At 45.3% G+C, this 25,406-nt stretch overlaps 1 protein-coding gene across 2 annotated transcripts in view; it reads left to right on the top strand.

Annotated features, from left to right (window-relative positions):
- The first annotated feature begins 4,281 nt into the window (after window positions 1-4,281).
- Window positions 4,282-25,406, top strand: part of RAC1 (Rac family small GTPase 1) — a 31,677-nt gene continuing 10,552 nt past the window's right edge. The window contains exons 1-3 of one of the 2 annotated variants that reach the window (XM_089674812.1): window positions 4,282-4,541; window positions 22,007-22,078; window positions 23,669-23,786. In XM_089674812.1, coding sequence (XP_089530938.1) covers window positions 4,507-4,541; window positions 22,007-22,078; window positions 23,669-23,786 — 225 coding nt within the window. In that variant the 5' untranslated portion in view covers window positions 4,282-4,506. The remainder of the gene's footprint in view (window positions 4,542-22,006; window positions 22,079-23,668; window positions 23,787-25,406) is intronic. The other variant, XM_089674813.1, reaches the window with a different exon arrangement.

Genomic DNA, 25,406 nt, shown 5'->3' with positions numbered 1-25,406 from the left:
CAAGAATTCCAAAAGTGTGTGGGGACCAGGAATCTCCTGTGAACCAATGTTGCTATACTGCTGTGACTGGTGAGAGAACACTGCTATCATTAACCTGTTGCTGCTAACAGCGACTGAGCACATAGGGATTGGCCTTCTAACTAGCAGCATTATTTACAGCATGCAGTATTTACTGGGACTGTACTCAGGTGCACCACAATAAAGACTTGGCCCCAGTGCTAGCTGGCTGAAGAACTAGGGCTAAAGACTGCTAAGATAGCTGCTTCACAAAGACTTTGCCTGTTGTCCATAGTAAGAGGTAGCTGTTTAGGAAGTCTGAAATGTCATTGCTGCCTGTCACCTACCTGGTGGAGATTGAGCTTGAGAGGGGGCTTCTCTTGCACTTGTTGTCAAACACCCATGGTAGTGATGACAGGGAGTGTGAGGACACGAGGGCCGGTGTAGCAGGTAGCGCCAGCTGGGGTTTGCAGGAAGCAGTTGACCGTAGATCACCAGGCAGGGACTGGAACACGATGACACTTGCTTGGCAGACAGAAGTGTAGCCAGGATTCTACCCATGAGGTCATCAACAGTTAGGCAGCGAGGTACAGGAACATCAGGAAGAGACGTTTAGTTTTAGATGCATTCATTCATAAAAGACATTGTTTGGTCATATTCGTTATGTTGAACAAATTTGTTTTTGGGATTCGTTTGATATCTTTGGCATTTGTTTTGTATATTCGTTGGTCTGGGTAGATTCAAAAAAGTTTGCCGTTTTATCAGAAGATGGCAATATATTTCGGATGGATTCGATATTCATATATCAAGACTATTCAGGATTCGAATTTTTAGACACAGTAGAATAAATAATGCAAAATTTGTCAGCCACGACTTTTTCAAGCCCAAGAATTTCTTTGGACTGCGGAACAGAACTGACTGTTACAAGTACAAATTCAATTGAAATCACAAATTGACACAAATCCTGAATTATCGAATGAATTTGAAAATCGAATCTGATTCCCCATGGGCCCAAACTACTATCGCATCATATGACATCATCTGAATGAAACAAATGCAAATCCGTTAATTTCATTATAACTTTTTTCGGATTAGTAACATTCGTTACTATGTCTATTCGGAGATTCATGTGAATCTCTGAAAATGTCGTCCGATTTGCTATTAAACAAAACGCAAGTCTGGTTGGGGGATTTTCGCTAAAATGGAAGATAAGGCACTATTCTTAAAAATGCTCCCTCCCCCCTCCTCCGACTTGTCCTGCATACCCTGTATAAGAAATGGAATGCTTTTCAAAAAGGCTCTGCACTGGATTGCATGATGCTGCGATGTACTATGTTTGCGATCTGCTTTTGGGATGTTGTTTGAATTATATTGACATCAGCAGGAAATCACACACCTAGGGCCATGGATAAGGGGGCAACCCCAATCCTCCTGTACAGGGCTCGGGTCAACAGGGAAGCACAGGCAACTAGGTGAATCAGATGTGGGCAGGAAGGGTGATCAGCAGGCTGGGGGGGGGGGGGGGCTGATAGCTGGTTTCTTCTTCTCCCCCTTCTGCTTTCAGCTGCTGCACAGAGCCATACAGGGGATCGGTTCCAGTTATTTCCCTGCACCCCACCGCAACCATCACCCTCCCTGTGCACCACCCCTGCTGCCCAGGCCCCCCTTTGTGTCCCCACCACTGCAGTGCTTCCAGCTTCCTTCCTCTCCTTCCCACCAGCACAATAGGATCCTTCAGGATGGTGAGTGGGGGAAGAGACCAGTAAAGTTGTCACATTTACCAGCCCCTTCCTTTCCTGAATGAACTCAATGAATTATCAGCACTGATCACTTACTGTGTTCATTCATAACTGAAGCATAGTAAACGGGGGGGGGGGGTGTTGGGGAGGGGGGCTGTCAGATTGGCTGTATGGGACCCTGTGGATTCTAACAGGGGCACTGCATACACCCATTGTGTTTTGGACGTGGCGCACCGAGTTCCAGTGTTAACCAACCCCTAAAGCAGAACTTGAATCTTAAAAATGCCGCCGTCCTCTGCCACGCCCCGAATACCTGTCAGAACTCTGCAGTGCATCTGCACATGTGCAGGGGAAGGGGGTGTTGTGCGCATGCTGCTGCCATTGCGGTATAGGGGCATTCTATTTGGCAGCGACTTTTTGTACGCATGTACAGTACACTGCTCCCTGTGATATCTGTGATTTCCCAGGATGCACAGGGGCCGGGCCTAGGGCAAAAAGCAGGAAGTTGTGCCGTGCAGCACAAAGCACACCCCATGGTACACATTCTAATACATTGATGTAAGAAGAATGGGGGAGACCCAGAAGAAAGAATCTTGTTCTAGTGTTCCTGTACACTAGTGGCTGGAGGTGGTAAGACCACGTGGTCGAGTTGTGATTTTCCTGCCCCCCCAACTGCTCCCCTTTAGCTGAAAAAGCCATGACACTGATGCTTCACAGCCGCAGCAGGATTTATACCGCGTGTTCTGATCAGCGGGCAGTACCATCCGCTCAGTGCCACCCACTTCACTAAATGGAGTCACCACACCTCTGTGTGTTGCGACTGATGCATTTTTTCTGGCACGCTTTGCAGTGGGTTTTTGACGTGTATTTGATGCACTTTTTTTGCCAATAGGAAAGTATTGACATTGATGCCACTTTTGGTGCGACTTTGATGAGACCTGGATGCAACTTTGGATGGGTTTGACTTTGTTGCAACTTGCATGCGACTTTGGATAGGAGTGACTTGGATGTGACTTTGGATGGGTGTGACTTGGATGCGACTTTGGGTTGGTGTGTCTTTGATGCAACTTGGATGGGTATGACTTGGATGTGACTTTGGATAGGAGCAACTTCGATGCGACTTTGGATGGGTGTGACTTGGATGCGACTTCAGATGGGTGCAACTTGGATGCAACTTTGGATGGGTGAGACTTGGACTATCCAAAGTCAGGATAGGAACAACTTTGATGTGACTTTGGATAGGAACAACTTTGATGTGACTTTGGATGGGTGGGACTTGGATGCGACTTTGGATGGGTGCGACTTGGATGTGACTTTGGTTTGGTGTGCCTTTGATGCAACTTTGGATGTCTATGATTTGGAAGTGACTTTGTTGATGTGACTTTGGATTGGTGTGACTTTGATGCAACTTGGATGGTGCGACTGGGATATGACTTTGGCTAGGAGCAACATTGATGCGACTTTGGATGTCTATGATTTGGAAGTGACTTTGTTGATGAGACTTTGGATGGGTGTGACTTGGATGTGACTTTGGATTGGTGTGACTTTGATGTGACTTTGGATTGGTGTGATTTTGATGCAACTTGGATGGTGCGACTGGGATATGACTTTGGCTAGGAGCAACTTTGATGCGATTTTGGATGGGTGCGACTTGGATGTGACTTTGAATGGGTGCAAATTTTGATGCAACTTTGGATTGGTGAAACTTGGATGCGATTTTGGATTGGTGTGACTTTGATGCAACTTGGATGTCTGACTTGGATGTAACTTTGTATAGAAGCAACTTTGATGAGATTTTGGATAGGAGCAACTTTGATGTGACTTTGGATGGGTGCAACTTGGATGCTTCTTGAGTGCTAGAGAGTGTAAAGTTGCATCAAAGTCACACTCATCCAAAGTCACATCAAAGACAATACTGTTGTGTATTGGCAACCCCCCCCCCAAAAAAAAAACCACAACAAAAAATGCACTACATGCATTTCAGCTGCGTGTCCATTGAAGTCTATAGAACCCAAAACACATCGTGTTGCATTTATAAAAGCCCTTGATGGTTTCCAAAAAACGCAGAATTGTGACCGTGTCCCATAGGAAACCATGGTAAATGGACTGTAGTGCGATTCTGTAAGATGCACTAAACATCGCAGATCGCTGTTCAGAGAGCAGCCAGTGTCCCCAGAGCCCATCCCACAACTTCCATCACTGGCCGGTCCTGCGATTTACTTCCAGGCTATCGGCCGATAATGAAGGACCGTGACCCCGGTTTGTAGAACCCCCCCCCCCTTGTCTTCAGTATTTCCTCCAGGAGGTCCCCCCTCCCCCACACTGATACCCCGACTCTCCCATTATCACGCCATGCTCTCGGGCTAGGGAGGTTTATTATGAGCGCGGTGTGATGAGGGAGCGGATACCCCCTAAGGGTACGGATTCCCCCAGCTGTGATGTACAGGCACGCCCCTTGCCCGCGTTTTCCCCTATGACGTCAACCCCCTTGAGCGCGGCCACGGTCGCCTGGGCGCACCCAGCGCGCTCCCGCGGCGTATCAAGGCGAGGCCGGTAGTGACGCGTGCGCAGCGCTTCCTGTGGCTGGCTGAGGTGTTTGATGGTCGGGCTCGGGGTGGTGGCCGCCTTCTGACGCTTCTCCTCTCACACGATCGCTCAGGGACAGCCGGTGTCAGCGGGGGGATCCTCGTAGCCTGTCCAGGGCTCTCTGTGCCGCCTCGGGCCTTTGGTTTACTTTTCTTCCTTCTTATTTCCCGGACGGAGAGCAGCCATGCAGGCCATCAAGTGTGTGGTGGTCGGAGACGGGTGAGTAGAGGCTCGGCCATCACAGACACCCTCTACCTATGTACATCACCCGGGGGGGAGGGGACATAACTCATCTCCTGGGGGAGGACTGGAACCCATCTATTCCAGGACTCATAGACTGTGCTGGGGGGGAAGTGGTCACGTTGTATCCAGTGATCTGGGGGGATTGTTCTAGTTGTATCCAGTGATTGGGGGGGTGTCATTCTAGTATCCAGTGGTCTGGGGGGGGGGGCGTTCTAGTTGCATCGAGTGGTCTGGGGGGGGCGTTCTAGTTGCATCCAGTGATCTGGGGGGGGGCGTTCTAGTTGCATCCAGTGATCTGGGGGGGGGCGTTCTAGTTGCATCCAGTGATCTGGGGGGGGGGCGTTCTAGTTGCATCCAGTGATCTGGGGGGGGGGCGTTCTAGTTGCATCCAGTGATCTGGGGGGGGGCGTTCTAGTTGCATCCAGTGATCGGGGGGGGGCGTTCTAGTTGCATCCAGTGATCTGGGGGGGGGCGTTCTAGTCGCATCCAGTGATCTGGGGGGGGGGCGTTCTAGTCGCATCCAGTGATCTGGGGGGGGGCGTTCTAGTCGCATCCAGTGATCTGGGGGGGGGCGTTCTAGTCGCATCCAGTGATCTGGGGGGGGGCGTTCTAGTCGCATCCAGTGATCTGGGGGGGGGGGGCGTTCTAGTCGCATCCAGTGATCTGGGGGGGGGCGTTCTAGTCGCATCCAGTGATCTGGGGGGGGCGTTCTAGTCGCATCCAGTGATCTGGGGGGGGGCGTTCTAGTTGCATCCAGTGATCTGGGGGGGGGCGTTCTAGTCGCATCCAGTGATCTGGGGGGGGGGGCGTTCTAGTTGCATCCAGTGATCTGGGGGGGGGGGGCGTTCTAGTTGCATCCAGTGATCTGGGGGGGGGGCGTTCTAGTTGCATCCAGTGATCTGGGGGGGGGGGGGGGGGCGTTCTAGTTGCATCCAGTGATCTGGGGGGGGGGGGGGGGGGCGTTCTAGTTGCATCCAGTGATCTGGGGGGGGGGGCGTTCTAGTTGCATCCAGTGATCTGGGGGGGGGCGCGTTCTAGTTGCATCCAGTGATCTGGGGGGGGGGGGGTCGTTCTAGTTGCATCCAGTGATCTGGGGGGGGGGGGTCGTTCTAGTTGCATCCAGTGATCTGGGGGGGGGGGGGTCGTTCTAGTTGCATCCAGTGATCTGGGGGGGGGGGGGTCGTTCTAGTTGCATCCAGTGATCTGGGGGGGGGGGGGTCGTTCTAGTTGCATCCAGTGATCTGGGAGTGTAGTTCAGGTTGTATGCAGTGATGGGGGGGGGGGGGTGTAGTTCAGGTTGTATGCAGTGATGGGGGGGGTGTAGTTCAGGTTGTATGCAGTGATGGGGGGGGTGTAGTTCAGGTTGTATGCAGTGATGGGGGGGGTGTAGTTCAGGTTGTATGCAGTGATGGGGGGGGTGTAGTTCAGGTTGTATGCAGTGATGGGGGGGGTGTAGTTCAGGTTGTATGCAGTGATGGGGGGGGTGTAGTTCAGGTTGTATGCAGTGATGGGGGGGGTGTAGTTCAGGTTGTATGCAGTGATGGGGGGGGGGGGTGTAGTTCAGGTTGTATGCAGTGATGGGGGGGGGGGGTGTAGTTCAGGTTGTATGCAGTGATGGGGGGGGGGGGGTGTAGTTCAGGTTGTATGCAGTGATGGGGGGGGGTGTAGTTCAGGTTGTATGCAGTGATGGGGGGGGGTGTAGTTCAGGTTGTATGCAGTGATGGGGGGGGTGTAGTTCAGGTTGTATGCAGTGATGGGGGGGGTGTAGTTCAGGTTGTATGCAGTGATTGGGGGGGGGGGGGTGGTGTAGTTCAGGTTGTATGCAGTGATCTGTATGCATCACAGGTCTGATGGTCCTCTCTGGGCCCCATGCACACTGGTAGGGCTCCTGTACAATGTACTTTTGGATGTTGGATGCCATGCAGACCCCATAATGCACATATTGCGTTGAGATGCGTCATTGATGTGTTTTTGATGCGTTTGCATTGCGTTAACCCTTTGTGGACCCTTTTCAGTTATGTGGGTTCTTGTTTTATTGTCTCGGCTAGTAACACTTTCTGAACACTTCTCCGATGTGCTGTAAACCCCCGTAGGAGCGTTTGTGAGAAATCTTTTGCAGTGCATTTCCATTGATGTGAATGGAGGTGTGTTGGAGCGGTAAAGCCAGCTGTACCTCATTGGTATTTGGTGAACGCATGTCAGACGCTACAGGTGTGTTTACCATAGATTTGGATAGAAGAAGCTGCCAAGCTTCAGCACCTCCCAGACTCCACAACACGGAGCTTAGTTTTGCCGCAAATGCTACACGGTTTGCTGATGTGAACGGCTCTGTCCACCATCTATAATATCTGATGTAGACTGCTGTGCTGGGTGTTTGGAAAGTGGCAGGAACACGCCACAATCTTCTTTCTTGTAACCACGTGTTGCAGGAAAGAAAATTTCTTGATTCCCTGATGGGGGAATCCCTCCCACTTTGTTATTGTATGCTGACAGTGGGGGTTTCCCATCAGTCAGAATACAATGATCAGTGCTGGTGGCTATAGCTGCCAGCAGCAATTGAATGACGAAAAAAGCCAAAACGTTGGTTGTACCTAAGTCGATCAATGGGTGAACTCCAGTACAACCAGCCTGACCCATAGATGGATTGAAATTCTCCCAGTCACTGCTGAACTGGACACATTTTGACAGGTCTATGGCCAGATTTACTAATGCCAGTGTGAACATGGCCTTCGGTAATAATACACTGGTGTCAATAGCAGGCGTCGCATCTGCGTTTTTGAAGCCTGTCATCGCTCTGTGTCGATGTGCATTGCAGCAGACACTGTTCCATGGTCATGTTTGCGTCACTTCATGTTGTCACGCCAAAATGTATTCAATAAAGTGTGAAAAACATGGCACTGCTCCTGCACAATGGATACCAGCGTAGGTGCATTTTAGTGTGCAGACTAGTGTAAATGACCCCCCCCTTCCCATATGACGTGCTAGACTCAGATGTGGTGCAGGTTGTTCGCTGTGGGGAAAAGAAAAGATTGCTTATCAGTCACAGAGATTTCAACATGTTTACAAATCTGAGAATGTTAAAGAGCCCTTAGTAAGTGCTGGTTATCACTTGTGAGTCAGGCTGTATACAGCAAGGGTGTCGGATTCCTGCTATCAGGCCCCTGCAGAGTGCCAAAGGGATCCCTAACCCAGAGCAGCCCGAAATGATTCCGCTATCAGGTCCCTGCAGAGTGCCAAAGGGATCCCTAACCCAGAGCAGCCTGAAATGATCCCGCTATCAGGCCCCTGCAGAGTGCCAAAGGGATCCCTAACCCAGAGCAGCCTGAAATGATCCCGCTATCAGGCCCCTGCAGAGTGCCAAAGGGATCCCTAACCCAGAGCAGCCTGAAATGATCCCGCTATCAGGTCCCTGCAGAGTGCCACAGGGATCCCTAACCCAGAGCAGCCTGAAATGATCAGTATTGAGAAGTTGCCTAATCTGTAGCTGGGAGTTTCGTTTTGCACTAAATTCTATGATGGGTTTAATTTTGTGCTGAGAAATCACAATTGAAAGAGTTAAATGTTGGACCTGATGTGCACCCTCTGCTCTGGGGGGGGTGGCCTCTAATGTGGTGTGTGGTGCTGATTGTTGCTCTGTTCATGCCACACATCTTCTGCTTAGAAACGCAGCATTTCAGCACAGCACACCTCATATCGCATAGAGTGGAAGGAACTGTCATTTTGTGTGTTTTTATAGTTGAGAAATGTAAACCATGCAACGCATTGTAGCAGCCTATCACATCACCCCCTACTTGCATTGTAACAACGTATCACATCACCCCTACATGCGTTCTAACAACGTAGCGCATCGCCCCTACATGCATTGTAACAACGTAGCGCCTCACCCCTGCATGCATTGTAACAACGTATCGCCTCACCCCTGCATGCATTGTAACAACGTATCGCCTCACCCCTGCATGCATTGTAACAACGTATCGCCTCACCCCTGCATGCGCTGTAACAACGTATCGCCTCACCCCTGCATGCGCTGTAACAACGTATCGCCTCACCCCTGCATGCGCTGTAACAACGTATCGCCTCACCCCTGCATGCGCTGTAACAACGTATCGCCTCACCCCTGCATGCGCTGTAACAACGTATCGCCTCACCCCTGCATGCGCTGTAACAACGTATCGCCTCACCCCTGCATGCGCTGTAACAACGTATCGCCTCACCCCTGCATGCGCTGTAACAACGTATCGCCTCACCCCTGCATGCATTGTAACAACGTATCGCCTCACCCCTGCATGCGCTGTAACAACGTATCGCATCACCCCTACATGCATTGTAACAACGTATCGCCTCACCCCTGCATGCGCTGTAACAACATATCGCATCACCTCTACATGCATTGTAACAACGTATCGCCTCACCCCTGCATGCGCTGTAACATATCGCATCACCTCTACATGCATTGTAACAACGTATCGCCTCACCCCTACACAATGTACAGCAGTATGCCTGCTTTTGAACGCGTGGGTTGGTGTGAAGGAGCCCTCAGTCCCAGGGTGAGCCGCCAACCTATACTAGTGGAAGTGCAAGTTTCTCCTTCTAGGTATGTTTTATGGAGAAAAACACCGGAGGACATGCTAGTCACTTCACTTTACCTGCCTGAAAGATCCTGTTATACAGATGCTATTGATTAGTGTATCACTGATAGTCTTCATTTGATAACTTGTTTCTGTTGCTCGTGAACTCCTAGGTGACCCCCCCGATATCATTATTACACAATATTGGAGACTAGGACATTATGACTTCACCCCGCTTGCCCTCCAGAGGGTTTACCCCACTTTCTGACCAGGCTTTTTTTTGCAATATGGTACTGCGTTAACTTTGACAATTGCGCAGTTATGCAATGCTGCACCCAAATGAAATTTTGTCGTCCCCCCCCCACCCCCACGTAAAGAGAGCTTTCTTATGATGGTATTTGATCACATCTGCGTTAATTTTTTGCGTTCTAAACAAAAAGACTGACACTTTTGGGGGAAAAAACTAATTTTTTTTTTTTCGCTTCTTGTTATAAAACACATCCAGTAACAAATCTAATTTCATCATAAATTTAGGCTAAAATGTATTCTGCTACATATCTGCTAAAAAAAAAAAATCGCAATACGTGTAAATTAATTGGTTTACATGGAAGTTATAGCGTCTACAAATAGTGGTATATATACTGGAATTTTTATTTGCATTTATTTTTATACTAGTAATGGCAGCGATCAGCGACTTACAGCAGGATTATGGCAGGCATTCTGACACTGGGGGGAACTAACAGCCACTGACATCCCCACTGACACTAATACAGTGATCAGTGCTAATAAAAAGCACTGACACTGTACTAATGACACTGGGCAGGAAGGGGTTAACATCTGGGGCGATCAAAGGGTTAATTGTGTGCTATTTTACTGTGTGCGCTGTGTGTGTTTTTACTGTGTAAGCATGCTACTTTGTAACGGTCTGCAAAGCATCCTGCTGGTGCTGGCAGGGGAGAGATCTGTATTGTTTACATACAGGCCTCTACCCTGTCAGTGTTCATTGGCGAGTGCCGGTGAGGAATCTTCGGCCGAGACCTGGTGATCGACAGCTGTAGCTGCCAATGGCAGCATGGGTAGGGCGGTGCACGTGTGCCCCCTACCCAGAAATGAAAAATTGTGTGTATGTATATATGTATGTGTAATGCAATAGGGTGGCAGGGAAGCGGTTAAGGAAACATGCAGCTAATGCTATGACAAAAACACTACATGCTTTTCTAGGGTTTTTGCTCCTGGGCTGCTAACAGACCTATTAAAGAATATGTAAACCCAACAATCTTGATATGTGGCTGTTGTACTATGTGTGAAAAGGTATCCTTTTCTCTTTGGATTGCTTCCTTTGTGTGAAATCCCTGTTGTTCCTGTCAGCCCCTCTGCTTTCCTATAAAACTGACCACACTAGGCAGGAGAACCCACTGGTCAGTTCTCTAGCTGTGTTGGGAACTCAGCCCGCCTGAACTCACCCCCTATGCAGCTGAGAACAAAGGGAATGCGGGGGTCAGTTCACTAAGAGTTATAGATCGACTGAAAAAAATGCGGTAAAATAACGCATGCGGTAAATCTTTTGCAAACGTTCAATTCACTAAGAATTTATCAATAAATAACTCCTCAGTTGTCCGAAGGGCCTGGTATGGATTTTAAGGAAAACCCCATGCCAAAATTAAAGGGAAAAAAAGTCTCAGCGCTGTTATAGATTTGCAGGGAACCCCACACTTTATTTTTTTCTTTAATAAAAAAAAAAAACAGTAAAAGCCTAGCCACCCCCCCCCCCCCCCCCCCCCCCCCCCCCGAAGGTTTCACATGAAGTAAAGGCTGGTACACAGGGGCAGGATACTGGTTGGTTTAACAGAAACTAGCCAAAATTCAGCCCGTGTGTACAGCAGCCGGTCTGTCTTCTGTTGAACAGGCATGGTGGAAAAACAGCCGATCAGCATCTGATCAGCGCTTGCAGCCAGTGGCTGCGAGCGCTGACTGGTGTGTTCTGCTGGGAGGAAGGGGTGTTCCTGTCAGAACGCAATAGCTCAGTGGGGAGATCGCTGTACGAACATTGCATAGTTAGCACAGCAAGCTCCTCCATTTTCTTTTTTTCGTTCAGCCTGCTGGGTTGAATGGGAAAAAAAAAAGCTTACCATGTGTACCATGCATAGGATTATACAGCATATGTGAGACTGGGAAAAATATACCACGGCTGGATGGTCATCTGGAACCAATGAGAGAGCGAGAGAAACAGTCCAAACAGGAAAAGTCTGTGTCCAGGTCTGCTGCAACTGACTTGAGAAGATGTGGCTGGATATAGGTCCATCCATCCACTGTTAGAGATTATATGGGTCAGTTTAACCCCTTTACGCCGGCCGCACACAAATGTGTGGCCTCCCGACGTCTGGGCCGAGCGGCCGCACATTTGCGTTCATGTAAGAAAAAACGTGCTGAGAGCGCACGCCCTGCGCGCTCCCAGCACACTCACGGAAAGGTCCCGGTCTGCTCTTTCGTTCGGGACCTTTCCCGATCATGTGACCGCCATGATGACGCGTCACGGCAGTCACATGATCCCTAAACCACGCCCTGTCTCCCAGCGTCTGACACTCTTAAAGGGCCAGGAGGCACCGGCGGGAAGGTGTTAACCTCCATAATAAGATGGAGAAATAACAAATCAGAACACACAGATACCACACAAGTGACATCCGTTTCCATTGTGATACACTAAGGCTCCATGTGCACTACATTTAGGAGCTTTTCTGCGTGTTTTTTTTTTTGTTTCATTTTTTTTTTTTTTCTTCAGCAGCCCCTGAACTCTCCCTAATGTTTTCCTGTGTCCATTTACACTGTCGTTTACAGTAATTTTTATGAATGTAACAAACTTGTCAGGAGTAGATTTTATCAGCGTTTCAAATGCCAAACACTTGTAAGCGTGGCTAACCGCATTTATAAACGTTTGCGTTTGAAAATTTTTTTTAACTCTTCCATTTCTAGATGCTGTCCAGAGCCTTTTTTTTTTTTTGTCATGAAAAATGCATGCAAAGCGTTTTCCCGATACTCAGATGGATCCGGTACACCATACTTTTGAGGTTTTGCATGAAAGAAAATGTTACACTGCTGCAATAATTTCTGCACAGAAATGAGCTGGAACACATCCAAACACCACAAAAAAAAACAGCTAATCTCAACAAACACTGCTCTCTCTCTGTCTCTCTCAAAATGTCTGAAATAGTTCATATTTTTTACTATTTTTCAGTGCATTCTGGGCGTTTTGAAAGATCTCCTGAGGTTATCTTTAAAAAACGCTTCTAAACGCAAACGCTCATAAACGCGGTATGCAAACGTGGGTAAACAGATGTTTTTTTTTAACCTATGTTTTCCAGCAGTCAGTTTCCATCGTTCAGAAGTGTTTTCCAAACGTCCCGTGTACATGAGGCCAAAGCATGGGAATAGAACCATATCTTCCAGTAGAATCTATCCCCCTTAATCTGGCCTCCAACATGCAACCTGCCTATAAAACCATCCTGATACTTGCCTATTAATTGGTTTCTCTAGCCACTGGCCTGAAACAGAGCAGAAGGTGGGGGGGGGGTTACCAAACTATTGACAGGCAGGAACTTTGCTCACATGTGGATGCAATGTCTAGTCAGTCAATCAGTGGCTGTGTAGTAACCGAGCAATTTTCAGGCATTCTAATTTGAGCATTTTTGCGTGCATCTATGAGTGTATTTCAAGTGTTTAGTGTGTTCAAGCTTCAGGCATTTCTGTTTTAGTCACTGAAGAACAGTAGGGGAAGAGACCAGTTCTTACAGGCTCAAAAATGCACAAAATATGTCTGAAAAAATGCTCATACGCTCTTTTCAGGCATTCCCATTGAAGTCCATGGGGCAAAAAATGCTCATGTCTGCCTCAAAAATAGCTCATGTAGCTTTTAGCCCCAGTTCACATATATGTGGCCGTATTTTGCGTGGGCACGAGAGCCTATTCATTTGAATGGACTCCCGTGCCCCCTGACACGCAGGGAAGAAGTCCCTGCACTTCTTTGGAAACCACAGCCTGCACAGGAACCTCTGTTTCCAGTGCGGTTGCAATTTCCATTGCGGGCTGCATGGCATTATAACTAATGGCACCTGCTTGTGGGTCCGCATTCCAATGTGTGGATATGCGGCTGCACGGATCTACGGCGGCACATATGTGAACCAGGGCTGAGAGCTCAGGCATCAAGCTACATGCATCTGGGTGCTCAAATATGAACAGTTACCACTGAAATCCATGGGATTTTGGATATTTATCATTGTGGAGATTCAAGCTACAAAATGCTGAGACAGAACCCTAAAGTGGAACTAAATCCAATCCTTTACAGCCAAGGAAGCTGCCATGTTGGCCCCTGTTTGGTCTCCAGTTGCCATGGTGCAGCATATGTGATCAGTTATGACATGGATTATTTGATGGCTTGGCTGAGGACACAAGCACCTGTGTTGGTTATCATTCATGTCCTGGATGTAGCTGTTTTGCGAAACTGTTAAATTGATGGGTTTGCTTTCACTTTAAGGGTTACTTTTAAAAACTTGTACAGAAAAATATGTAAACTGACATTGTTTCCTGTGTTGGGAGGGGCATCATCATAGACCAGGGGCAGACTGGCAGCTCATGGGGGCCCCCGGGCAATAGGGGACCATGGGGCCCCTGTGTCCTCACCTACACTCAAACCACACCCAAAAATGCCTATGAAAGGTACCAGGGGCATCTCATGGGGCCCCCTACTGACCCTGGGCCCTTGGGCAGTGCCCGAGTGCCCAAATAGTCAGTCCACCCCTGTCATAGACTTGGATCTATGGGAGGCGTTGAAAGGCTTCAAACTCCTTCTGACTTGACGTGAAGCTTCAGTTCTGAAGTGACGCAATGCTAATGCTTCATGTTTTGATCATGTGAACAGCACTGTGTGCAGCCCATAGTATCATTTGTATAGGTGTCTGAGCAGCATTAAATACACCCCTCAAACGCCTGCTTTCAATGTCAGTGTGAACTAGGCCTTATGATTTGGTGATTTCATTTTATTTTTTTTTCGAATTTGCTCAGATCTCACTCTGTCACTGGCTGCAGGTTTGGAAAAGCGGAGACAGCCAGGCCACTAGCATTTGCAGAATGTCAAAGTGATAGCCTACAGGTTTCTGTCAAGATAAGAGCATCTTGTGAACAAATGCAATGCATGTCTCTTTTTGCTTCTTTCCAGGAAAAAATAATGGGGAAAAAAATTTAGTGCACACAAACACAATATAATACCAAGTTTTTTCTTAGATATTAAAGATGGGGCTGTGTCTGTTAAATAGTTACAAACTATGTCAAACCTCAGAATTGCAACAAATTACCATATCGAAAATGTTTCATTTGTGACACTTTAATAACCTTTTGCCAGTTGTCAGCTTAGAGTTAAACGGAAATTCAATCATAAGGGGAAGTTCCTTTTGTTTGCCTCCCTCCTCCTCCACTGCCAGATTTGGCAGTTTTTTTGGGGGAGTTGGGTACCTGATTTTGACAGGTACCTGCTCCCACTTCCGTTCAGATGCGCCATGGTGATTTGCCTTACTGAAAAAGCCAACACCTGCTCTCGAAGCAGATTTGAAGAATCTGCTTGGGTGAGGACATCTTTGGATCCCTGGACAGGTAAGTGTCCTTATATTAACAGTCTGCAGCTACAGTATTTTGCAGCTCTTGACTTTTGATTTTTTGGGGGGGAGCCTGTAGCTCCACTTTAAAGTGGAATTCCAGTCATTACCGATCAAACACTAAACCTACTCCCATTCTAAAGCTATTCTATCTACCCTGTAAATAAAAGATGGCTATACTTACCTTTACTGAAGCCGCTCCAGTCTGGCCTGCCGCAGTGGCTTCTAGGCAGGAGAGAGAGACAACAATGGCTTGATGATGTCTAGGAGATGACAGACTTACCTGCACACAGATGCCGTCACAGCTCAGCCTGGGACTGGACCAGAGCCGCTTCAGTACTGGTAAGTATGGCGATCTCTTCTTTACAGGGTTAGAGAGAGAGAAGCTTTAGAATGGGGGGTGGGAGTAGGTGTCGCATTTAATGACTCGGATTCCACAGTAAATTATGGTCCTAGAATGATTGGTCTAACTCAATTTATGCAGTATTTCACATTGGGTGTAAGGCGCTGTTTACCCGCTGGGACCTACACATGTTTTTGTGTATGCTGGGGGGGGGTGCTTTTACATTTTTGTTCACATTATTTCATTTAAAAATAAAAAAAAAAATGAAAAAAAGCCCTTTTAATCTTTATAGCTGTCACAAGGGGGCTAAGTAGCCTATGTCCTAGCATAGGCAGGTGACATACTCTTTATGGAGACAACAAGGGTCACTGTAACTAATCAAGCTGAGGTCAAGAATTGATTAGCTGTATGCTTGGCCACAGTAGCCGAAAAATGACCTCTCTGAATCCAGTGTACACATGATGGACCCCATATCGGCCGTTACCTGCTGATATTCTGATCCTGTGTACCGTGTACCCAGCTTTGGTCAGACAAGGTATGGGTATTTCTTGATTTTCTCCATATTTAACTTTTCTGGCCATTTCTTGAGGTCCCTTGTGGGAGATTTAGTAATAATTTTATAAATTATTATGTTTTATTTTGATTATGTTGCCCTGGAAAGCTGTCAGGTAGGATCTGCTGTCATGTCAGGGCAGTGTTTGTGGGAGGGGGGAGCATTGGATTATTGGAGGGAACAATTTATAAGTCAAGTTTCTAACCTGACTCCAGCATGAATTGAGATACAAATGTTCTAATTAGCCGAAAACGTGTGTGTGTGTGTGTGTGTGTGTGTGTGATTTTTTAATAAGGGGAAGTGAGGGACTGGTCACTTAACAGTTACTTTTTGAAGCTGACTGTAATCCTAAGGTCAAAATGGAAGCTTTGTTGAACTGGGAATTTTTGAAGCAGGAAGTAAGTTTTTATATTCGTGAATTGTTTGGTTAGTTGGATTCATTTTTTTCCCTGCATGCCTACAATGGTTTAACTTTTTCCTGTCTGCTGATGAAATGTTTACAACCTACTAAAAGTAATTTCTAGATAGATTGATCTTCTCTTCTAAACCAGGGGCCTTGAATTAAAGTTTATGTAGGTCCGGTCAGCAAAATTTCCTTCCAGCAGAGGTCTGAATCTTGTTAGCGATAAAACACATCAGTCCCCTGGTACATTATCTTCTTTAGCGTACCTTTCACACCGTAGTCCCCCTACATCACAGTCCCCTCTTTAACCGCTTCTCCGCCACCCTATAGCAGATATACTGCTACAGGGCAGCAGGGGTGCGCAAGATCACGTGTGTGTGTGTGTGTGTGTATGTATGTGTGTGTGTGTATATATATGTGTGTGTGTATATATATATATATATATATATGTGTATATATATATATATATATATATATATATATATATATAAAATGTATGTGTATATGTATATGTGAGTCTGTCTATCTATGATTTTGCATTTCCGGGTAGGGGGTGTGCACACCCTACCCACCCTGCCATTCACGGCTGTCAATCACTGGGTCCCGGACAGTGATTACCCGCCCCTGTGATTGCCGAGGATCTCCGATGGGGAGGAGGGCTGCTTTGTTTACTAACAGTCCTCCTCCCAGTTGGCTCGGGCACACTGCTCTGGATGGCTGTGCACAGCTATCCAGAGCAGTGTCCTTACAGTGAAGCACCAACACTGTGCCCCCCAGTAAAACACTCACAGCGCTGATCACTGTATTGGTGTCACTGGGAATGTCAGTGACACCAACTCAGTTCCCCCCAGTGTCCAGAATGCCTGCCGCAGTACCGTTATAAGTCGCTGATCGCCGCCATTATTGGTTATTTCAGGTACTTATATAGCACTGTCAATTTACGCAGCACTTTACATATATATTGTACATTTACATCAGTCCCTAACCCTCAAGGGGCGTACAATCTAAGGTCCCTAACCTACATTCATACATACACATACTAGGGCCAATTTAGACAGGAGCCAATGAACCTACCAGCATGTCTTTGGAGGGTGGGAGGAAACCGGAGTACCCGGAGGAAACCCACGCAGGCACAGGGAGAACATGCAAACTCCAGGCAGGTGGTGCCGTGGCTGGGATTCGAACCAACGACCCTAGTACTGCCAGGCGGAAGTGCTAACCATTTAGCCTTAAAGAAAATGTAAAAAAAATTCCAGTATCTAGATCTATTGTAAACACTAACTTTCACGTAAACCAATTTACACGTATTGAGATTTTTTTTTTTAGCAAAGACATTTTGCCTTAGATGTATGACTAAATTTTATTTATTTATTTTTTATTCTTTTACTGGACATGTTTAATGGCAAAAAGTAAAAAATATTATTTTTTTTTTTTGTTTTTTTTTTTTTTCTATAGCGCAAAAGATAAAAACTGCACAGGCGTTCAAATACCAACGAAAGAAAGCTCAATTCATGGGGGGGGAAGGACTTTTTTTTTTTTTTTAATTGGGTGACTTCTGAAGGTAATTGGTTCTACTAGATTTTAGTTAGGGGTATCGGCGTAAAGGGAGCTGAATACAAATGCACGCCACACTTTTCAGATACTTTTAAAAAAAATTTGGAAACCATTTATCATTTTCCTTCCACTTCACAATTATGTGCCACTTTTGTGTTGGTCTATTACATAAAATCCCAATAAAATTTACGTTTTTGGTTGTAACATGACAAAATGTGAAAAATTTCTAAAGGTATTAATACTTTTTCAAGGTACTGTACATTGAAGTCAATGGGTAGAGGGGTATTTTTGCATTGAAGTCAATTTTATTGACACTTTAAGTTTGTTTTTGTTTTTTTTTTGTCAAAACACCGATTTACCCTTTTGGCTGCCAATTTTATATTGGTGCATCAATTATTTTTAATCTGTCATGGTCCAGCAGCTCTGGCTCCCCTGTGTCAGGGTGGCTGCTGCAGTGGAGAGGAGGAAACACTGGCAACTGAGGAGCAATGAGTTGGTGGGTGATGGTGCAAGGAATTCAGCCATTGAGCACTTCCATTACATATAGGGCAGCCAGAGCTTCTGGATCGCATGGCCACACAGGATTTAAGAAAAAAAAAAAGAAAAGATATTTACACTGCTTTTTTTTTGCAGGATAGGAAGCAGGAGGGATGTTTACCCCCTTCCTGTCCAGGCCAATTTTCAGTTTTCAGTGCTATCACACTTTGAATGACAATTGCGCGGTCATGCAACACTGTACCCATATTAATTTTTTAGCATTTTTTGAGACAGATAAAGCTTTATTTTGGTGGTATTTATTCACCACTGGGATTTTTTTTTTTTTTTTTTTTTTGCTATGTAAATGAAAGTCCAAAAATTTTGAAAAGTGTTTTCCTTATACAATTTTACAAATAGTATTTCATCATAATTCTTGGCCAAAATTCTGTTTTTATCTTTTTAGTTAAAAAAAAAAAACACATTAGTTTATAACCAAACATTTTTAAACTTTTTTTTTATATATATATTTTTTTTCTGTTTTTGTTTTTTTTTTTTTTTTTTTAAATACTGTCACCCTAGCAGTACAGTGTCACCATGGTGACAATGTACTACTTGTGAGGGATGATGAAGTTTTTTTTTTTTACACCCATAAAGGCTGTAAAAGCAATAATTTCTCCTTCTCTCTTGCTGCATTCTTGTAGCCATTGAGAACTACTGTGTGAGCTGTGATTGGCTGTTGTAAATAGCCTTGTACCATGTGACCTCTGTGATCATTCACAGATTTCACACGTAGCAAGCAATGATGTCACAAGTGACATCTTGCTTACTACTCTGCATGTGATCACTGATTGGCCAATCAGTGGTCACATGATCGTGACCTCGCACAGAGGACGACACAACGGGCACCGGGTCGCGGTGCTGTGCGCTCCCAGAGAGCGTGCACAAGCAGGGTGCGGGAAGCCTGTTTATAAACGGCCACCCTACCCTGTACTGCCACCGTCCGGCCGTTTATATACATGGGCTGGACGGGAGGTGGTTAAAGACTAACTCTATCCTCTACACCACATTACACGTGTTTGGGTGAAAGCAGCATGGTACCAAGCAGACCTAAATCTCACTATATCGGCCCTAAATCTTTCTCCCAAACTGGGTAATAGTTTTGTGGGTTGTAGTGGCAGCACAGTAAATTGACAATGATACTTCGTCCTCTGCCACAACACAATGTATTGAAGGCAGAACCTTCCGATTTGGTTTTAGCATTTCTCACTCTGCCCATAGAGCAAGGCTGGACAAATCCCAGGCGACTGGCACTTGGGCTTTTGTCAGTCTCAGTGTCGGTCATTGCGCATGGCCCTCCCCCTTCCACTCGGTCAGCAATCGTGTCCTTGCCCCTGCAGAGCTGTGTGTTTTCCCGATGCAGGCTTCATGCTCTGCACGTTCCTGAGTGTAGCTGCAAATATATCCAGCGCTCATCTGTCACACAGGTAAGTAGATCCTGCAGAATGACATTGCGGATTGAGGGTGGGTAGAGGAAGATGGCACATAATACCTGGGGGTTTTCCTGGGCATGGGGTCATCAGTGCTGTGAGCTGGCCATTTCTGTGTGCTTTTGTCACCCAGCAAGGGGAACTGGGGGGTCATCCACTATGAATGGCATTAAGAATGAATGTCACAGCAACACCAAGTCGTTTCATCACTTGCTGTACCTCTTCCTTCCAGGGTCTATGGAAAGGCAGCCCTTTGCATCCTCATGACATCTACAGTGCATTGGGCTGTTTGGTGGCTCCACCAGTCCCAAATTCTAAGAAAATTGCACAGCGTTTAACTCCAGTTTTGTTTCTGTGTGGGTTTTTTTCTTTTTGTTTTTTTTAAACATTTGGCAGCTTTTGCTTGAGCTCTGGTTTATACAGCTCTTTGGATTGCTCATAGTTGGGTAGTTGCCAATGTTGTCAGATATGGTATTGATAACTTGTAGTGTTGGATGTATGTTCGGTACAGCCGTCATCAGGGGGTACATAGAACAGGGTCAGGGCTACCTAAAGCAATATAAATTATTCCCTCCTAGATTGTAAGCTCGAAAGAGCAGGGCCCTTAATCCCCTCATGTTTTGCATTGTATTGGTATTGTTCTGTCACATGTTCTGTCCCCCTCTGTAATGTACAGCGCTGAGCAATCTATTGGTGCTTTATAAATAGAAGAACTGAGCGATCACATGACCATTGATCAATCGGCTCCGCTCTGAGCGGAGAGCAGTGACTGTCGGTCACTGGCTCTCTGCTCAGCCACCCCCAGGGGTGCCTGTAAGGCAGAGCCAGCTGTCAATCATGGTGCTGTGTGGATCCCAACAAGATTATCGGTATCCTTCCAGAGCCTGGAGCTGCTCTGCCAACTTCGCTGATAGCAGGCTTTAGCCCATTATTAGCTGCTTCTGGGTCACACATGTACAGTACACACTACGCACTCCCCCATCTGTCACAGTGGGTATAACACAGCCATCAGTCCTGGGCCAGTACAGGGGGAGGATGCTGTAAAAGCCATAAATTACTTCAATTTGCCCGCCTCATGGGACCGGCAGGGTATGTGGAAGTAATATTGTAGCTTTTATTTTATTGTCACTTTATACTCTGAACAGATTTAGGATGTTATTTTTGTCGTTGAATATAAAGGTTAGACAAAACACTGGCTCCTAACATTTTTAGCTGCCTCCTAGATTCAGAGCAAATTTGTCAAGCCCTGACATCAAGGCTGATTGATAGCCTAGCTGTGTAATGTCTTCTGAGCGTTTTGCAGGGCAGATCTCCTATCCGTTTCATTTAGAGCCTCCAATCCCTTCCCTTGAGCTGCTTTGTTTTTTTGTTTTTTTTTTTGTTTTTTTAATTAACTGGCAAGCAGGCAAATTTTGGCTTTATTTCTTTAGGAAGGGAAGGTTTTTAATGCATGTCTTGATGTTTTCCACTGAACTACATATTCCTTTTGGTGCTTTAATTTCCAATGTAATGCAGGAAAATATGTTGCATGTTTTTATTTTTTTTTAAAGGACACTAAAAAAGCCTGCACTTTACACATTACTTGGCCCGCTCTGGCTTTAAGCCTTTAGGTCTTTGCCACCCTTGTGATCCTGTCGCTGGCAAGAACTGCCAGTGACTGAATCACTAAAATGCACAGGGAGAACATTTATCTACTTGTATGTTTTGCTGACCGGCTGAATCAGTGAGGTGTTGGTCCTTCAGTGCTGAAAATGATGTAGAATGTAGGTTGCCAGCAAGAAAGTGACCTGCCGCTCATCCAGTCAGTGACAAATGCACGCAGGTGTCTTACCTCCCTGCTGTGCCCTCCATGGGGGGTCCTACAGGATCACAAGTGTCGCATGCGCCTAATGTCACTGACCTTTAAAAAGATAAATTCCTGATTTGCCTACCTGTCTGGGGTCAGGGTCTGTTCCCGGCTGTCCTTTGGGTGAATGAGTCCTAATGGCTTCAATGTGCAGAACATTTCAGGTGTTACAGTAAGTTTCACCTTGTATTTTATAGGACAATGATTAGATTTGATAGGTTTTTTTTTTTTGTCAGCAACTCCAATTTTATGCTTGCGTTCACCCCCACCCACCCTTTTGATGCATTAGGCGCAAATGTAAGCAGCCTGGATAGCTAAGCATAGCTATTTACGTTACAGCATATGTCAGGACGAAATAAAAATCCAAAAACCTATGCATTTCATCGCTGTAATACATTCACGTTTCTGTTTATCTCTTTTGAAGTCTCTGCAATACAGAAAAATAGCTTTTAAGTAACAGGAAACCAGTTAGAAGCTTACTGGCGATGTGAGATTGGTTCTTTATTTGCTTACATTAATATGTAAATAAAGCAGTTGGGTTATTTATTTCATTTTTATTCTTTTACAGAGCTGTTGGTAAGACTTGTTTGCTGATCAGTTACACCACCAATGCATTCCCTGGAGAATACATCCCAACAGTGTAAGTAAAAACAAGGTTCAGTCATCGTAGTGCTTGAACTCATTTTGTTTATAAACTGCCATTTAAAGTGGACCTGTCAGTAATTGTACAAGTCTCATTTCTGACAGGTCACTCTATTCAGCGACCGTATAATTAAAAAACGGCTGTACCATTTTCAATATTACAAACCAATTGTTGAGTTCCGTTCAAGTCAGCTTGCCCAGCCTGAAATAGTGTAGTCTGCAGGAGGAAGCATTTCCCAGTCTCCTCTCACAAAGTGATCAAACTGCAACATTGTAAACCTGCAGCAAGTGTAAAGCCTCATACACACGATGAGCATATCAGACGAAAGATTGTACCCTTTTTTTTTTCTTTTTTTTTTTAAGGCTAATCTCATATCAAAAGTGAAGAGGTTACTAAAGTTATGAAAATTCTTGTACGACAGACTATTTGGAAGTGATATAATGTATTTGTATTATATTTTTATATTCCAATGGTTTTTATTAATTTTTAAACATTTTCTAAAACAGAGGCAATAAAACACGCCCACACAGGGGCTATCAATTGCACAGAGAGAAAAGAAAAAAAAAATGTGCAAAATAAAAAGAAAAGCAGTGCTCTAATGCCAAGAGGGCAAAAGGTACACCCACACAGGGGCTATCAATGGCACATAAGGTACAAAACATTAATGCAACCGACTCTAACAACTAAAGGCAGCTGTCCAGTCACACCAAAAACAGAGAGAGAGAGAGAAAGGGGGAAAAAAAAGGGGGGGCAAAAAGCAGGGGTCCAAGAGCGCCAGTATCGAACGCCATTACATCCCCAGGCTAGCCGGGGGGGGAGTGAGAGGAAAGGCATATTGCAGCCACGGCTCCCATATTTTCAAGAATTTACTGTGGGAGTCGTTGCGGATACTCGACATCGGTTCGTTGAGCATCATAGTAGTCATACGATCCCGCACCCCCTGAATAGGGACAAACGGACTCTTCCAGGCCTTGTATTATATTTTTGGATGAAATCTATGGTGATTAAACAAAAATCGTATGATCTGATATCATACGAGAACATTTTTTGTGCTTGTCCTGTTAAATAATTTCAGACAAAAGCTGTGTACCAACAATCAGATTATCGTATGATCGCTTCGAAAGTGGTATTTTTCGTACGATTTTCTGATCGTATATGAGGCTTAACACTGATAACAGCCAAAAATTGCTCAGGGATTTACATGGTTGTCTTCACTGAGTCGTTATTTCAGTCCACGAAATAGATGCTGCCCCTAGTTAGTGATTGAACAAATGTGAATCTTTCTGGAATGAAAGTCTGATGGCATTGTGAGAGGTAATACATACAGTACCTGTAGTGTTACTCGGGATGTATTTAACATGGAAATATACTGAATGCTAGGGTCAGTTAAGGAAGTACATTTGTGTTAGGGCTGAAGGCCAGAGGATCCTGTTTTTATGTGCGGTGGGTTTTTTTTTTTTTTTTTTTTTTACCTTCAGCAGCTTTCCACTGACATTGTATTATATATATATATATATATATATATATTTTTTTTTTTTTAAATGTTTAAGCTTATTGTGAACATAAATATTTAAATTCCAAATTCAGATTTGACAACTATTCTGCCAATGTTATGGTTGATGGAAAACCAGTTAACTTGGGCTTGTGGGATACGGCTGGACAAGAAGATTATGATAGACTGCGTCCATTGTCTTATCCACAGACGGTAAGGATCCACGTTTTGATCTTCTGTACAGCTATGTGAGCATGTGTAAAATCACTGTGTATATAATGCCCTCTGGATCGGATTGTTCCAGGTCAAGTTGTAATTCTTTGTGCCTCCAATGTAAATTTTGCTAAAAAGGCACACAAGCAATATATTTGATGCTGCCAATAGCTGTTGGGTAGCCACTGTAACAGTTGCTGTCACAGTCCAGAAGGTTTTCTGTCCTCTTCCTTGCCTTTCATTATACTGTGTATATAATGTCAAGGGTGGCTAGTGCCTGCCTTTTGTGTTTCCTCAGCTGTTTTAGGAGTGGTTAAGGTAAATATCATTTCTGTTATAAACAGAAGGCTTGGTGGCTGTTCCGCTTGTTGCGTCACTTTCTGGTCATTAGGTACATTGGGCCTTTTCTCTGTTTTAAACTTTAGTTATTCTGTAGAAATAGAGACTTGGCATATGCTAATATCACATTGATTTCAGAAGATTCTCTTGCAAATGTTAACCATCTCTAATAGTAAAGCTATATTGTGTTCAGAACACATCTTAAAGATGCCGTCTAAGCTGAAGAAATCTTAGAAAGCACCAGCAACTTTTTTTAGGCAACTGGTTAAGTTTTATGTCAAAGCGGTAGTAAAGTGTTTTTATAATTAGGCTTACCTGTAGGTACAGTAAATATCTCCTAAATGTGCACCATTTGGGAGATATTTACTTTAGCAGCGCCTGTGATGTCACCGGCGTATGCACACTACGTTCTCAATGGATGGCGTGCTGTCCATTGAGAGAGTCGTGCTGTAGCCGAAGCTCCCACGCATGCACAGGAGTGACGTCGTTACGGCTCGGCCAGTCAAACAACCGCAGCCCACTAACCCAAGACAGCACTTCGCTGGAGGGCTTTGTTTTCAGGGAAGTATTTCATAATGTGCTAGTATGAGATGCATGCTAGCACATTATGCTGCTAACTTGCAGGGAGAAAGTTTATTTTTTGCAGTTTATTACCGCTGTAACTGAGGCAGGCTGGTTCCTAGACTGAGCTGACTCACTCTTAAAGTAGAACTATAAGCAAAACTTATATTCCCCCCCACCCCCCCCCCCATTTGGATAGAGCGAGGGAAGGTTATAACTCCTGTAATGTTTGTTTTTGCCGTCTTTGTTTCATTGGGGAGATTTACCTTCACTTCCTGTCCCATAGCCAAACAGGAAATCTCTGAAAATTGGGGTAATCTCTTGGGGGGACCCATGGGTTATCAGAACTAGTGTCCCCATTGGAAGATTTCTCCTCCATTGCTTTACGGGGGACAACCCAAATGTGTTTTTTTTTTTTTTTTTTTTTTTTTTTTTTTTTTTTTTTACTTTCACATGTAATGATAATGGTAAACAGGACAAAGAGAGGGTGAATCTCCCTAATGGGGACGCAGACAGCAATAAAAACTGGCAGGTGTTCTAATCCATCTGTACTCTATCCTTCCTTTTTAAAGAAGAATTGTAAGTTTTGTTTAGTTGGATATGCTGTAAATTGGCCTTTTTAGCCTTTTACCACAGAGGAACCCTTGTAATAAGTTAACTCTTAAGATGTTTAGCAGGGCTTCCTTATCTAAAGCTCAGGATCATTGTGAACAGTATTTA

This window comes from Staurois parvus, unplaced genomic scaffold, assembly GCF_062004578.1.
Source record: "Staurois parvus isolate SC_StPar_1 unplaced genomic scaffold, SC_StPar_1.0 ptg000152l, whole genome shotgun sequence".
NCBI classification, from domain to species: Eukaryota; Metazoa; Chordata; class Amphibia; order Anura; family Ranidae; genus Staurois; species Staurois parvus.
This window is presented reverse-complemented; position numbering and strand designations above follow the sequence as displayed.